Consider the following 14,258-nt stretch of genomic DNA (forward strand, 5'->3'; position numbering starts at 1 on the left):
TTCTCAATATATAAAATAAATGAATCTGTTCAGTTTTTATATTTTAGTATGCTCTACAGTGTCACAAGGGACGTAAGGATTTGTCCCAGCATGCACTGGGTGAGTGACCCCATACACAGGGATAATGGTGAATATTAATGTGAAGAGTAAATATGAACTCAAATGAACAAGAGTTGATGATAAATACACTCCACAGAATATAAATTACAAATTTAATTTGTAGTTTCTAATCAGCATTTCAAATCACCTCAGAACCAACAACCACACTGTGGAACATCACACAAGGCTTTCAGATTTGATTTATGACCCACTTTGTTGATATAATATCTGTGTTAAAACCACGTTAGTCAGTTGGGTTCAGGATATTCAGAATACTTGGATGCAAAGGACAGTGTGGAAAAAAACCCTTTCTCCTGCAGAATATTTCTTTAATGTCAGTCTACGGTTGTGTCAGACAGGACACACAGGCGGGTTAGAGACACACGAGTATATAAAGTCATCAAATATTTTTTTTTAAAAACAGGTAGTGGACATGATGGCAGGCTGATGGATTTCATTGAATCCCTTGTGGAAATAGATCAGCAGCAACCTGGTCAGGATGACAATTACATGTTAATTGTATTACACTCACACTTTGCCTTCCCATTTAACCAAATGTAATTACAATGAGGGAGTTGTTGATTTAATTTCACGGATGGCGTACTGTCACCGGGCCTTCCTCGTCATTGCAGGCGGAGGCAGGCCTGCCCTGTGCTCAGGGGAGACCTACAGTTGAATCAGCATTTCAAATGCACTGAACCATGGTCTTGTTTAGTTTGAAATGAGTGCCGTGCTCCAAAATGTCCCTGAAATGGTGGACAACACAAATAGCTAGCATTCTCATGCATGATTTAGTGAGTGATTAGACGTCACACTCATTTTCCCAAACCCATCTTCACACCACTTCAACATCCTGCTACCTCCATCATGTTGAAGATGCTCTGCTAGCCAAGCTTTACGTGATATGGCAGTCAAGCCTGAAGAAATGTTTCTAGTCAGTAGTATTTGCCACTGTGTGAGTGCATGTGGTGTAGTTATGAGGCCTGGAAACAGAAAGTGAGAATTACCCCACAGTGGTACTTCGCTAGTAGCCCCAGAGTCCATTAATAACCTGGTGTGCCACTGCATCTTTTATGCCTCTCCAAGTGGCCCTACTGTTTCTGAAGGATCTTCGTGAAATAGCCAGAAGCATTCCTTAGTTAATAGTCATTGCAGAATTAATTGCTTCCTACCATGTAGTCCCAGTCCTTTCAGACAGAGGTAAGCCTGCAGAGTGTGATGACCCTCACAAGAAGAACAAGAGGCCATCAAATCATAAGAGATTGCTGCTGAGGTGTTGGGACAGAAGGAATGAATGAAAGGGCAAAGAGAGGGAGATGTTGAGGGTGTGTGGGATTATGTGTTTGCGTGTGTGTGTGTGTGTGTGTGTAGGGGGGTATGTGTAAAGGGGAGGAAAGGGTGACTGGGGGGGGGTGAAAGGATGATTGAGACAAGCAATCAGTCCCACTGCAGGGAACAGAGGGTATGCAGGGAGCTGTTGCCTGCGGTTACACTGCTAAGTGTGCCGGTCTCGCTTTTTCCATCGTGCAGGGATCAATAGATGAGTAGAGTGCAGCTTGGAAGTTCTGGCACACATGCCTTCTTAATCCAGTGTGTGATAACCTATGCCATGCCAATGTATATTGCACATTAGACAAACAAAGAAGAAGAATGCAAAATCCAGCCTGCTGCTTGGGCTTTTGCAGAGACTGCAGGGCTTTAGTCTCATTAGCCTGTGGATTTAAACTGCTTGGTTGTAATGTTGACTGATTTCTTTGCATCTTTTCAGATAAAATTAGCTATACCTAATGAGTATCTGTTGTCTTTTTTGTTTTGTGCTATTAAAATGTGTCTACTCAATAATGGTTCTTTATGTTAAAAGAAAATGGAAATCTTTAAAACATTCAACAGAAGTCTCACCCTCAAAAATTCATTGTGTATGTGCTGGAAGGATTTTTCCTTAGCCCTAAAATTAATCTGTCAGACAGCAAAGATTATCTCCCTATCTTGCTGTGCTCAAACATGGGAAATGTTTATGATGAGTAAACATTATCACGGATTTAATTAACGGATCCCACACTCTCATTGATCCATGGGAAATATCAATTGCACTGGTGTATTTAATTAGTCTATATCTTTGCCCTTTGTGTCACTTGGCTTGGTAGAGCGCCATGCTCTGCAAATTAATCTTCATCAGCAAAAGACTTGAAACAAAAACATGATTGGAATAAAGAAACTGAAAAACTAAATCTCCCTGCTTAGTATTCCAACCCGACACCTTCACAAATGATGCTGTTATATTATTGTACAGTAAACTTGTTAAAGAGTAACAACAACCTAAGCTACTTTTAAGAGGCGCTAACATCCACTGTAAAAGCTCATTGTTCACCACCCTTTGAACTTTCTGAACCAAGAAAAATAGGCAGAGCTGAGCATGTAATTGGAGAACCGTGCCCATAGTAAGAGAACCATTACTTCCATGCAGGGAGAATTTTATGTGTGCCTCAGCATGCATGTCTTTTCAGTCAGATTTGTTATTTCAGTGTCAAACCACCCACAGGGACTTATGGTTAAGCCAAGCTGGTTGTGTGTGAGCTTTTGATTGATTGTTTTGTTATAGATTGCTTTGATTATGTGCAGACTAGGGCTGCAACCAGCAGTTATTTTTCACTGACAATTAATCCGCTGATTATTTTTTCAGTTTAACGATTACTCATTCAGTGGATGAAAGTTTCACAAACAGCGGCGTCTCAGGGACCAAGATGACATCTTCAGATTTGTTTTCATTTTCAAATCCTTAACCCAAAGACTTTCATTTGGTAGAAAACAAAACAAGAAGCTCGGTTTCTCATTTCAGAAGCTGGAAACAAAAAATGTTTTACAATTTTTGCTTGGAAAATAAATGAAAAGATTAATTGATTCACAAAGTGGTTGCTGATTATTTCTTTGTTGATTAACTGATCAATTAATCAATGGATTTCTTGTGTGAAGATCCTTGGGTCAAATGGTTGACAAGTGTTCTTTGAAAGTAGTTAAACTGAAATGTTTCACCTGGAAGTGTTCACAGTTTGGAGAATGTTTAATCTGCATAGTTTGTTGTTCTGTTCAGGGAATCCAACTTTTAATTTGACATAATTTCCTCCCACACATTTCAGAAAGAGTTTGGTTTTACTTTTCCTCACTTGTTTAGTTGAATGACTTACTGACAGTTGTTTTTTATTGTCTAGGATGTTTGTCCATATGGCATATATTCCTGTTTTTGCAGTTTAACATATATAATGAGTAATTTTGCATTGACACAGGTGCTTATGAATCAACTTATATACAGTAAAGACAGTGACTAGTACAGCAGGTTTTTACACAGTAGACGTTTTTGGCATATATTAAAGGAAATGCAGCACGGCAACAACTTCTGAATGTTATGTTTTCCTGTGCTTAGAGCTCCAGCTGATGCAGATAAATGTATAAATGAAGATGGGTAACTGTGTGTAGATGTGTGTCTGTTGAGATGAGTGGTCTGTGTGTCCCTATTTGATGCCTTTTTTAATTTAACTCTGTGCTTATCATTTGCTCACCGTTATTCATCATCATTACTACATGGCAAAGACTGAAGGTTAAGGCTAATTTGTGTTCTCTTACAGCCACTTTCTCCCTGGGTCTCTGGTGTATCCCAGTCTCTTTCTGTCTTTCTGGCTCTCTGTGCCTGTCTCTCTTTTAATTGGTAACCAGATTCATCTTTACTCAAAGACGTCAGAATACCCAAACAGAGACTTTATTTGTGCTAATCTAATAATTAGCTGAAGAAAGGTGAGGATTACTCTGGATGATCTGCCCCACCTGAAGCAATCTGCCATCAATTAAAGTTTTTAATAAGTGACCTCACCTCCCTTTGTTCTAACAGGGACTCACTGAGGGATAGTCAGCCCACAGGCCAACTGTCCTCAACAACTCAAGATAAATAGAAATGACTGAATGATTTAATCCTTACAACCATCTTCCCCAGTCATCACAGTAACACTGACTGCAGTAATTAGTTGATGAGTTATATTTACATTGTGCAATACCTTGTATTTTTGACATAAAGCATCATCAGATGGAATGGTGCTTTAAAAAACTTATTGTAACAATGTAAACTTACATTTTCATGGCTCTAACACTTGACATGTTTGAGTGTTTTGTACTGCAGGGCTTGAAGAAAGTAAGATTAAATCTGTATGTAACCATCTGTACAATACATACACAAAGTGTAAGGGTTAGGTTCACTGTATTTATCTTGACTCTAGAGTAGTGCAGCCATGCTGGTAGTGCTAATGTTTTATTTGCAAACATTTTGAGATCCACTGTTGAAAACGCAACTAAGGTGAACAAGGTTTTGTGGTGGTCAAAAGAATGAAAAAAGAAATTTGAAAAACAGCAAACAAAAACAAGGTGAAACTCCTTGAACGATATGAAAAGACACAATAGACTTACCCAATGCTGTTCTTTTCTGTCCTTGATCGCTCTGGTAGCTTCTTGCTTTGTGTAAACATGTTTTGTCATTTATTCAAATGTACTCAGGCTTTGAGTGTGACAAGGATTTTGCTACACTGAAACCCTCAGTTTTCAAACTGACAGCCCAGGGGGAGTAAGGTGCACATATGTAAATAGAAAGTAATTGATGACTCATGCAGACACTACGCACAACCTTTGGTGCTGTCCTGCAGTCCCAGACTGTTATTGCTTCTTGGGTGGAACCATATCAGAAACTATGTAAATGACTGTTTACCTCTACCCTGGAGGCAAACTACAGGTAAAGTGTAGTTTATTCTAGGGTATCGTATGAAAAGAAACCAAGAAGCAGATTTAAGAAACTGATAATTACAAAATTAAATAATGGGAGATTGTGATTTTCCTGATGCCTTGTCAGTGATGCACCTGTTGTAAGACTGTGAGTGTAGGATTTGTAAGTGTTGAGATGCTGTATACACCAGGCAGATCCCGTGTTGTAACTCAAATCTAGCTGTTTCTTTTTTTTTCTGCTGGGACTCACTCTCACTGTTGATTAAGTGCAAATTTAATCACTGTTGAGGTTCTGTGTTGGCAGTACCTGGCCTCAGGAATACAAGGACTAATCCTCTGGCTGATAATAACATTCACATGCTAATAACACCATCCATATTACATAGTGGACATAGTGAAATGTCATTCTGATTATTTCACATGGTTTAGACATAGCCTGAGGGAGAGTGTATGGCTTGGCATATGTATTGTATGTCTACTATGAGGGTGAGATGCATACTGTTAGTCAGAATAAACAAAACATATTGGTAATCCACAATAACATCAAGCTACTGCTGCCTTAGTGAGATTTTAAGAAATTAAGAAATGTCACTATTTTACCATTATTCACTTTTTCAGGAGAGGAGAATTCACCAGGCTGGCTATGTGGAGAGGACGAAGGAAAAACGATGGCCCCATTTTGGTGTCCGCTGCTTGCCTGCCACATGCCCGTCTTTGCTGTGAAGTCACCGGACAGAAAGGTAATTCCACCTCCAACATGACAAGATAAAGATAATCTCTTAAAGAGAACAACATCTCACTCTCCTGCACTAAGTCCATGTTTTTAGAGAAAAAAATGAATACTGCTGAAATTCTTCACATCTTAATTTAGTGTACTTCTTCTCCAAACTAAAAGTTGTATCAGTATAATATGTTTTTACACTTTCCATGTAAGAGGGAAGGCATTATGGGAATCAGCCTAATCATTCAGTAGTGATGGTCTGTGGAGCAGAACATGTACAGTCCATACATCAGTAAACACTGGGGGACTTTACAGACTGTATCTGGCCCTGCAGGTGTGGATTATAGGGATACATTATAAGCAGTCAGTACATGAAATTCTATGTTGTAATATTGATTTTATAATGTGATTTGTGAATAATTCTTTTGTAAGTTCCTGTAAATATGGAAACATTTGTTATTAGATACTTTAATGTAGGTTGTCATGATTCAGTTCATAACATTAATACTAATTCTCTTACTAATATTATTGATGAAGCACTCAAGAATAAACGCTGGAATAGATGATATTTTCAGCAGGACCTCAGTTTCTGTCGGTTTAACGTTTTAAATCTCTACATCTTTCCGATCTTGCAAATTGTAATTCAGCTGCTAAGGTTTTGATGTGTTTAGTGTTTTTAGACTGGCAGTGTTTATACTCAAGAAGCAAAGTGCCTCCCTGAGAATCAATCTGTCAAAGCAATTTGACTTTCACTGATGCTAACTTCTCCTTTTAGGCAGCTATTAGCAGATAGAAATATGTGGATTTTGATTTTAATAAAGATTTTTGTTGACAGAGATCACAGTACCATTTAGCAGTCATTTCCCATCGAGTGCAATCAAAGTGCACTTGCCTTGCCCTAACAGCTAAAAATACACTGTCAGTGATGATCTCACTAAAAACTACCTAGACCACTGGAATTACAAGGTGACATGAGAGCAACCCCTCAAGATGCCGGCTGAAGAATTTCAATCAATACAAGCTGTTAAGACTTAGGAGCCTCTAATAGATCAAATGGTCAGCACAGGTGAGAGGTAGACTAAAGGGGTTTTAGGAGACAGTATGGAATCAATTTGCAGGGGAGGAAAGATGATATTTTCTATCGCCATAATGTGGTTACCGGTCTTACTGAGTAAGGTGGGTGGTGTGGGGAGCCAAATTACCATGGCCACCAGGGGAGGATGTTATGAAGTGATCATGCAATTATCTTAATGGCTGTGGGACACCTAAGCATAAATCAATGTTCCCACATCAGATTAAGACCTATACACTAACCCATTGTCTGCTAGCCATGCGGAGGAGAGTGGAAGGTGAGGTGAAACAGCAGCTGGATGTGCAGAAAGTGTAGCTCTGACATGATGGTGGGGGGATTTCCCTAAAGATTGTTCCAACGTTCCAGAGTATTCTGCAAAAGTGGTTACACCTGGCTGGAAGCACAGCCAAGTCAATTAATATATTTTGAGCCAATGGGACTGTGGCGTCTCAGAGGATCTGCTCATATTCTTCACTTCTCACACAACAAATGAAGCACCTGAGCATTCCAGTGAAGGGCATGGCAGTCAGTCAGTTTACCGTAAAAATTTTTTCACACTGATCATGTCCTGGGAACTGAATGGAGTGTGTATGTTTGTACATGGCTATAAAAGACTGCATGTCATAGCTCATGATATTAAAGCTAATGTGTGATTGTAGAAGAGGAAATATTTACCGTGTCAGCAAGAATATGTTCATGTTTGTCTCTGTGATATGTGCTTGAGTTGCAGAGTTCTTTGAATTGCTTTGACTGTATACATTACTGAATCACAAGAGTAGACATGATAGGAGTGGGAGCCTTGGTATCAGAAAACAGAAGAGGTGAGCAGTGGTTTTTCTTTCTGTTTTTTTGACTAAAGAGAAGGTAGCATTAAATGGAGTGATTTTAAGTCCTTCATGCAGAGCAGACTGTGATTAGGGGCTTAACTCAGCAGCAGCCCCCTCTCCCTCTCTGTGGCTCCATCTTTGCCTCAGCCACTGCCTCTGGGACACACACGCCTCTCAGTGCCAAAGCTCCACAGCATCTCTTTCTCCAGCTCATGCAGCTACTCTTGGCAGTCTGAGTTACAGTGAGTAGAAAGAATGAAGAAAAGGAGGCAGAAAAGAAATCCCAGATTAAAAGAGATGTGGCCGAAGGGGCCGAAGCCATTTCCTGCAGAAAATAAAGTTCTAAAGCAGCGTAGCATGAACAACATGCACAGGTCACCTAAGGGAGCTCAACCCACTGCTGGCTGTGTGCAGCTCTGTGCACCACGGTCCACGCAGTGGGAGCTGGAGAAGGCGACTGAGCGAACTCGTTAGGTACCGGAGATAAACCTTATCACAAGTCTGCTGAGTGAGAACAGTGGGGCCAGACGGACTTCTCTCAATTTATCTCTTTCATTTTCTCCCTTTCGCTCTCCCTCTCTCTCTCTGATACCCACACACACACGCAGAATGAGGTGGTATTTTGGTTAGTGGACAAACCACATTCTGATGGTCCTTGTTATTTAAAGAGTCAGTGCACAATCCATTTCACTGCCATTTCTGCTGCAGGTTTGACAGCTGGCCCAAAGGGAGGGTTAAAGGATTAATAGGAGATACGATAGCAGAAAGGCTAACAGCTGAATGAGATTTTATTTGGGAGAATCAGCTGTTAAACTGCACAACTGCCGTTTCTGTGCAAGAATCATGTTAGTGATTTTGATTATTATTATTGCTCAGCATTTGGCTGAAATCATATACAGAAATATGAAGTCAAAGGCAGACATTGCTATAATTTGTAGCTTTGCTCCTAAGTGCATTTATCAGTTAGACAATCAATATCAAATAAGTCCTTCGCCGATTTTATAATCCACATTCATTTGGCTATTGACATCTATTGAGGTAAAACTGAAAATGTATAATGTTTTGTTTTATATAATGCAAATTTCAATACTTGATTGGATCAAGCGAGTCATTTGAAGATATCACCTTGGGCACTTGTAATCTGTGATCGTTTTTCTTTATTTTCTGGCATTTTATAGACTGGATGATTAATCAGCAATAAAAACAGAAATGGTTAGCAGCAGCCATAAAATAAACATCTGGCCTTTTATTTTGTATGTCAATCCATTGTCCCAGATGTGGTAGCTACATCTAGGAATAATATTTACTGTTTGGAATTAAAAACTTTCAAAGAAGCCTTGTAGTGGCATGGACTATTTAGAGTTATAGTATTTCTAACTTAACTAAACTGGACAACATGTGGTGTTCACCTTTCCTCTTGACTGTATGAGACTGACACAGTTTTGTAAGTTGTTTCTTCCTGTTTTGTCCTACGCTAAAGCCTGGAGACCACAAATAGATTGTATTCATGAGAGCCAATAATTTGACCATTCAGTAAGCTGTATAACACGAGGTATTCAGATTGATGCCTGGTCTCTGTCCTGTGCTCAAAGAAGTGCATATGCAAACTGCACTGTATGTGCAGCATTTTACAGTGAGAGTATTTTACAGGAATCCCTTGGCTACATAATGATTCATGCATCATATCTCCCCCAAGAGGAAAGCACCTCTTCTTCTGGAACTCTAAAAGGTTCTTAAAGATCCAAGGCTACAAAGACTTTCAAAATAGTAAAAGGACATGTTTCCAGACTCCGTTTATGAGGCATTAGTCTAGGACAGTGTTGCGGATGGCTGCTATGCCAGAAGTCTTATAATACCTTGAGGGATTTCATCATGTATGCTTTGAAGTGCAGAATGACAAACTGGAAAAGGGTTTGGGCTGCATCAGGGTTAGCGTTCTTTTTCTTTTCTGAGAGGATTAGCTTCTGTGTCTCAGCTCAGAAAACAGCAAAGCCTACTCACCCCTAAAACACTCAGCTAGTTTACATAGATCACACAGATCCCAGTTAATATTTAAATATTTATTTATGGCTTACTTTTCTGGATGAGTTGTATTTCAGTCTTGAAATACATTCACCATGTTATAGGTTATTTTCGTCTTTGTCATCTGGTGAAATCACACTGTACCTGACCACTACGGTCTGTGCTTGTTTACTGGACTACTGCTTTTGGGGCATGTTGTGCATGTCCCTCTTATTCACCGTGTCATCCATCTTCCCTGCTGATGGAGTGATAAGAGAGCAGCGCTGTGCATTCAGCTAGCCACATGAAAGTAACTACATGTACAGAAAATGAGGCTGTTGAGCTGCATCCCTGGCAGCAGCAGATACACGACTGCATTTGTAGCATTGTCTGGTAAATGACTGATTTACGGACATAATGACTCAAAGCTCTTACAGCTAAGATGAAGGAAAGGGTTCGATGTGAACACTGTGTGGAGCATGTTATGTTATGAAATATGGATTAAAAAAGGAGAAGGACAGCATAAAAAGGTGGCCTTTTCCTGCAGCAGATGATTTATTTCTCTCCCCCAGCCTTTTTTAATCATCATTTTTTTAAGGTAAAGACATCATGTTGACATCTTATGCAATGCCTCTTGCTCTATTTTTCTTGAAGGTCATTTGCTTCTTTTCAGAGTAGCAGATATCAGCCGCTTCTCTGATTTATTTTTTTATTTTGTTGAGAATAGGTGTCACAGTATGGATTAAAAGCTTGTTCTAAACACACATCCATTCAGGCGTAGCACCTCCTTTTCCTACTCTGCAGAAACATCCTTCTTGCAAACTAAAAAAAAACAAAAAAACAAAACCAAACAAAACAGAAACAGCAGGTTGCAGAAGTGTTTGAGGTTGTTTGGAGAGACACTATTCTTTTAGAACTTATCCTCTTTGAATCAGTTTTCTTTTTCCATGTGCATTGCTTATTTGAAGTCTGGGAAAATCTACAGTACACAGGCCTTTGACTACGGGTCAGCAGAATCATGATTATGAGTAACAGTACTACTGTGCCGTGCTGTTACGCTCTGTTTGGCTGGTTTTGTTTCATCATCATGTCCACAAATGATTCTCAAATATGCCATCAGTGTCTACCCATCAGGTTGTTAATGTCGAGGTCATGTTAAAAATGTCCACTACTAATTTAAAACCAACAAAGTAATGAGTGTTTGTGAACAACATGAGTTTTTGCCTGCTGTTTGATTTGCATTGCATGATTTGCATTTCAAGATCTGACGGCTGCATTCTAATGCTGTAGATGCTCGCCACATCTCAAGTATCATGCTGATGTTTTCAGCACTTGAAGCAGAATGTAATGTGGCATCTACTACTGAAATCATCAGCTGCTGTTTGTAATATTAAGTGCACAGATTCTATTTTCCATTATACTGTATAAAGTAACATATGGTCTCTAAAACTGATACTTTTTGAAAGGCTTGTCCTGCAGATATTTATTTACTGTGTGATTCAGTACAACGTATGTCCTGATTATTTTTTTATTTAAAGACCTAAGTTTGATAAAGTGCATTTAGAATCCAAAGAAAATAATTTAACTCAAGTTTGGAGCCACTCTCGGTCCAATAAGCTTTGTAAACATGTACTACAGTTCTCCCCACCAAAACATACCACTGCTCCTCCTCTGAGTTCAAAGGGGGCAGACAAGCCTTTGGCATGCAGAATGTGAGAATGCAGCAAGAAGTGTCAATCTAATTTCTCTGTGTGAAGCTGGATCGCAGCAGACCTGTCACTGAAGCTGATACTGTTTGGCCCTTCTGGCCAGTGTGGCTCAGTTCAGCAAAACCCAACACACCAAACTTGTCACTGTCACAGATACAGGGGCCACTGACAGCACACAAGTTCTGACTGCTTAACACTCCCGATCAAAAAGGACCTTTCACTGAGGTCGTGGCAGAAGTCAAACTTTGGCATTCACAGAGAACAACTCTGAGGGAACTGTGACAGTTTGCAACATATTGGCTAATGTTCTAGGAGTGTGCAGAGGTCAAGCTTTGTTCTTTGTAGATCTGGATCTCTACTCTGCCGCAGCTAAGCAGCATCAGCAGTCGATTTTATTGAACTCAAGTAATGCTTAGAAGGTGCTTTTAACTCGAAAGCAGCAACTGCCAGCTGTGCCACCTCCCTTTGTGACAAATTTGAGTTCTATGTCAGCAGCAACCAAACAAGATACAAGAACCACAGAAGCAGAAACGTAGATGTAGTGGGTGAGCACTTAGTTTAAATGGTCGGTTTAAATGTTGATTCCTTTTTAAATGGTCTTGGTTTTAGTGTTGAATAATGCAAAGTAAATAACAGGAGGTGGCTGTGAAAGTGTAGTGTCGCATAATTTTCATTAGCACCTGTGAAACTAATTTGAAGACCAGAACATTCACACAAAGATACTAAGAGTCTTATTAGACATGCTTTTTTTTTGGTCCAGATTTTTATTACTTGTTAGAATAATACCTGGTACTTGGTACAGACTATATAGTGTATAGTGTCTAACACTAAGATCTAGTGTTATGATGAAAGGAATGATTTAGATGATGTTGCTAAGCTCATAGACAAGTTTGATTATGAATAGTCGCTGTCTGATGCAGCCTCTTCTCTCTCCTTTTTATTGGCCAGAACAGCAATACTGGTTTTCCTGCCAGACTAGGCAGTAAAGTTGCTGCTGTGTGTGCACTGAAATGAGTAAAGGAGTACTGAAAAAAATAGTGCAAATACCCAAAAGGCTGTGCTATCATCAGTACGAACAAAGGTATATTGAAATAAATAGTGCAAATATCCAAGAGGCTGTGTTAGCATCAGTATGCTAAGAGACATGTCATCATTACACTCGGCTTCCCTGAGCTTTTAATTAATTTACTAAACAGCTGGAACAGGGATGGTGAAAAGGATTTGTGATTTTTAATTTGTATCAAGGTGGTTTGGTAACTGCTGAGTGTGGGTCTCACAGTTAGGGCACACTGAAGAGATTCATTTACTGCATGTGAGCTACATTTTCTAATTATAATTTATGTGACAATTACATAGTCATTTCAAATTGATTTCAATTCCAGTTATTTAATTAGTATAGCACCAAATCCCACTAAAATCATCTGAGGCACTGTGCATAGAAAGTCAACAAATGCCTTGTGAGCAAGCACTTGGCGACTGTGGAGAGAAAAAACTTTTAACAGAAGAAACCTCCAGCAGATGGTTCTAACTAAACTAAGGAAAGTTTTACTCTAAGTCTAACGTTAAAAGTATACAGGGTGTCTGCCTCTTTAACCCGGACTGGGCGCTGGTTCCACAGGAGAGGGGCTCGGTAACCCTTCGTGTTACTCACAGCGTTTTCCACAACATGCATACACCTGGATTCAGCACCATAGACATAACACGTCTTCATTACTCTCCCTGCCAAAAGAGATAGTGCGTTACCTGTATACATATGAACAAGGAAGACACACCCAATGTTTTACAACGAGGTCATTTGTGAAGAGTCTGATCTTTGACAGTTAACAAACTAATTACAGAGACACTGGCAGTGCTTCAGAGCAGAGTCCTCCTTCTCTGGCCTGGGTTTCTGCTCACTCTGTACTTGTCAAGATAGCATGCAAGAACAAATTATGTACCCAGAAGGGAAATCCTGCAGATCTGCTAAATGTGCTAATTCAGTCACATTCTTTCTCTGTGATTATACATCAGTGTGAAGATGGTGATAGTCAATAAAATTACATCAATTGAAAAGGAATGGGAAGAAAGCCCTGTCCTGTCTTTGATTTGCTATTGTGCCAAGCCGGTCCTGTCTGATGCAGTAATATGTTCTCTCCTCATTTTCTGCTCTGCTAATTAGGCTTCCTCTTACTTTTTTCCAGACATGAGCAACAGCCACAATGAATGCTGCTTTATTTATTGTTGGTCAGTTTTAAGGACAGGGTTTTTGCCCACCTGCTTTCTTTTAAAGCAGTGCAAACGTAAACCTGACTTAGCTATTTTCACTAAATCTAATATTAAAACTAACTTGATCTGTGCTTCTTCAGTTCTGCCATAAAAAAAAAAACTTTTAGGTAAGTCATGGATAGAAAATGAAACATTTGTTCTAAAAATTGAAATACAGTGGTCCTAGATTAGTATGTGAGAACAGTTGTGATTTGTGTTTGTCTTATGTTATGCCAAAGAGTATAAGGCTCCAAGGATTGTAAGGGGCAGATTCAAATTCAGGAGATACTCCTTGATGTGCAGAGCTTCCTTGGCAGCAGTAGCTGCAACCACCACATGGCTTGGGCTGAGCTGGCACCAGAGCTCTCTTTGTTCTGTGTTTCCTGCCATCTGATATTAAGGATTATAGAAAGCCTTGTCCATTCATGTGCCCAGAGTTTCATCCAGGACCCCATGTTGACAAACAGTCTTGTCAGTTTCTGTCTTTGAGGTGGTTAAAGAGCATTCATCCAAAACTTGTCTGGGCCCTGTGCAGATGTCTCCTGTGTGTGAAACGCGGGGAACCGAAAGGTGGAGGAAGTGATTGACTACACAGAGAAGTTTTGGCTCGTAGTCCTCTTTTGAACCCATTAATGCAGGGGCAATACACTGCTTTCATGCAGAGTTGGAACTGCCATGGCTGCAGGAGTCAGCAATGTGTGCGCGCGTGTGTGTGTGTGTGTGTGTGTGTGAGAGAGTGAGAGAGTGAGAGAGTGAGAGAACAGGGGGCATAGCGACACAGCGAATTTGCATCACATTTGTTGGGCGTGTTGCAATCGTTCAGCTAG

The 14,258-nt window shown here is 39.9% G+C and overlaps 1 protein-coding gene across 5 annotated transcripts in view; it reads left to right on the forward strand.

The window, feature by feature from the left end:
• The window catches only part of arhgef10la (Rho guanine nucleotide exchange factor (GEF) 10-like a), an 89,363-nt gene that overhangs the window by 47,191 nt on the left and 27,914 nt on the right, over positions 1 to 14,258 (forward strand). For all 5 annotated transcript variants that reach the window (XM_026306935.1, XM_026306936.2, XM_026306937.1 and 2 more), the window contains one exon: positions 5,476 to 5,597. In XM_026306935.1, coding sequence (XP_026162720.1) covers positions 5,476 to 5,597 — 122 coding nt within the window. The remainder of the gene's footprint in view (positions 1 to 5,475; positions 5,598 to 14,258) is intronic.

This window comes from Mastacembelus armatus, chromosome 5 (assembly GCF_900324485.2).
Source record: "Mastacembelus armatus chromosome 5, fMasArm1.2, whole genome shotgun sequence".
In the NCBI taxonomy this organism is placed as follows: domain Eukaryota; kingdom Metazoa; phylum Chordata; class Actinopteri; order Synbranchiformes; family Mastacembelidae; genus Mastacembelus; species Mastacembelus armatus.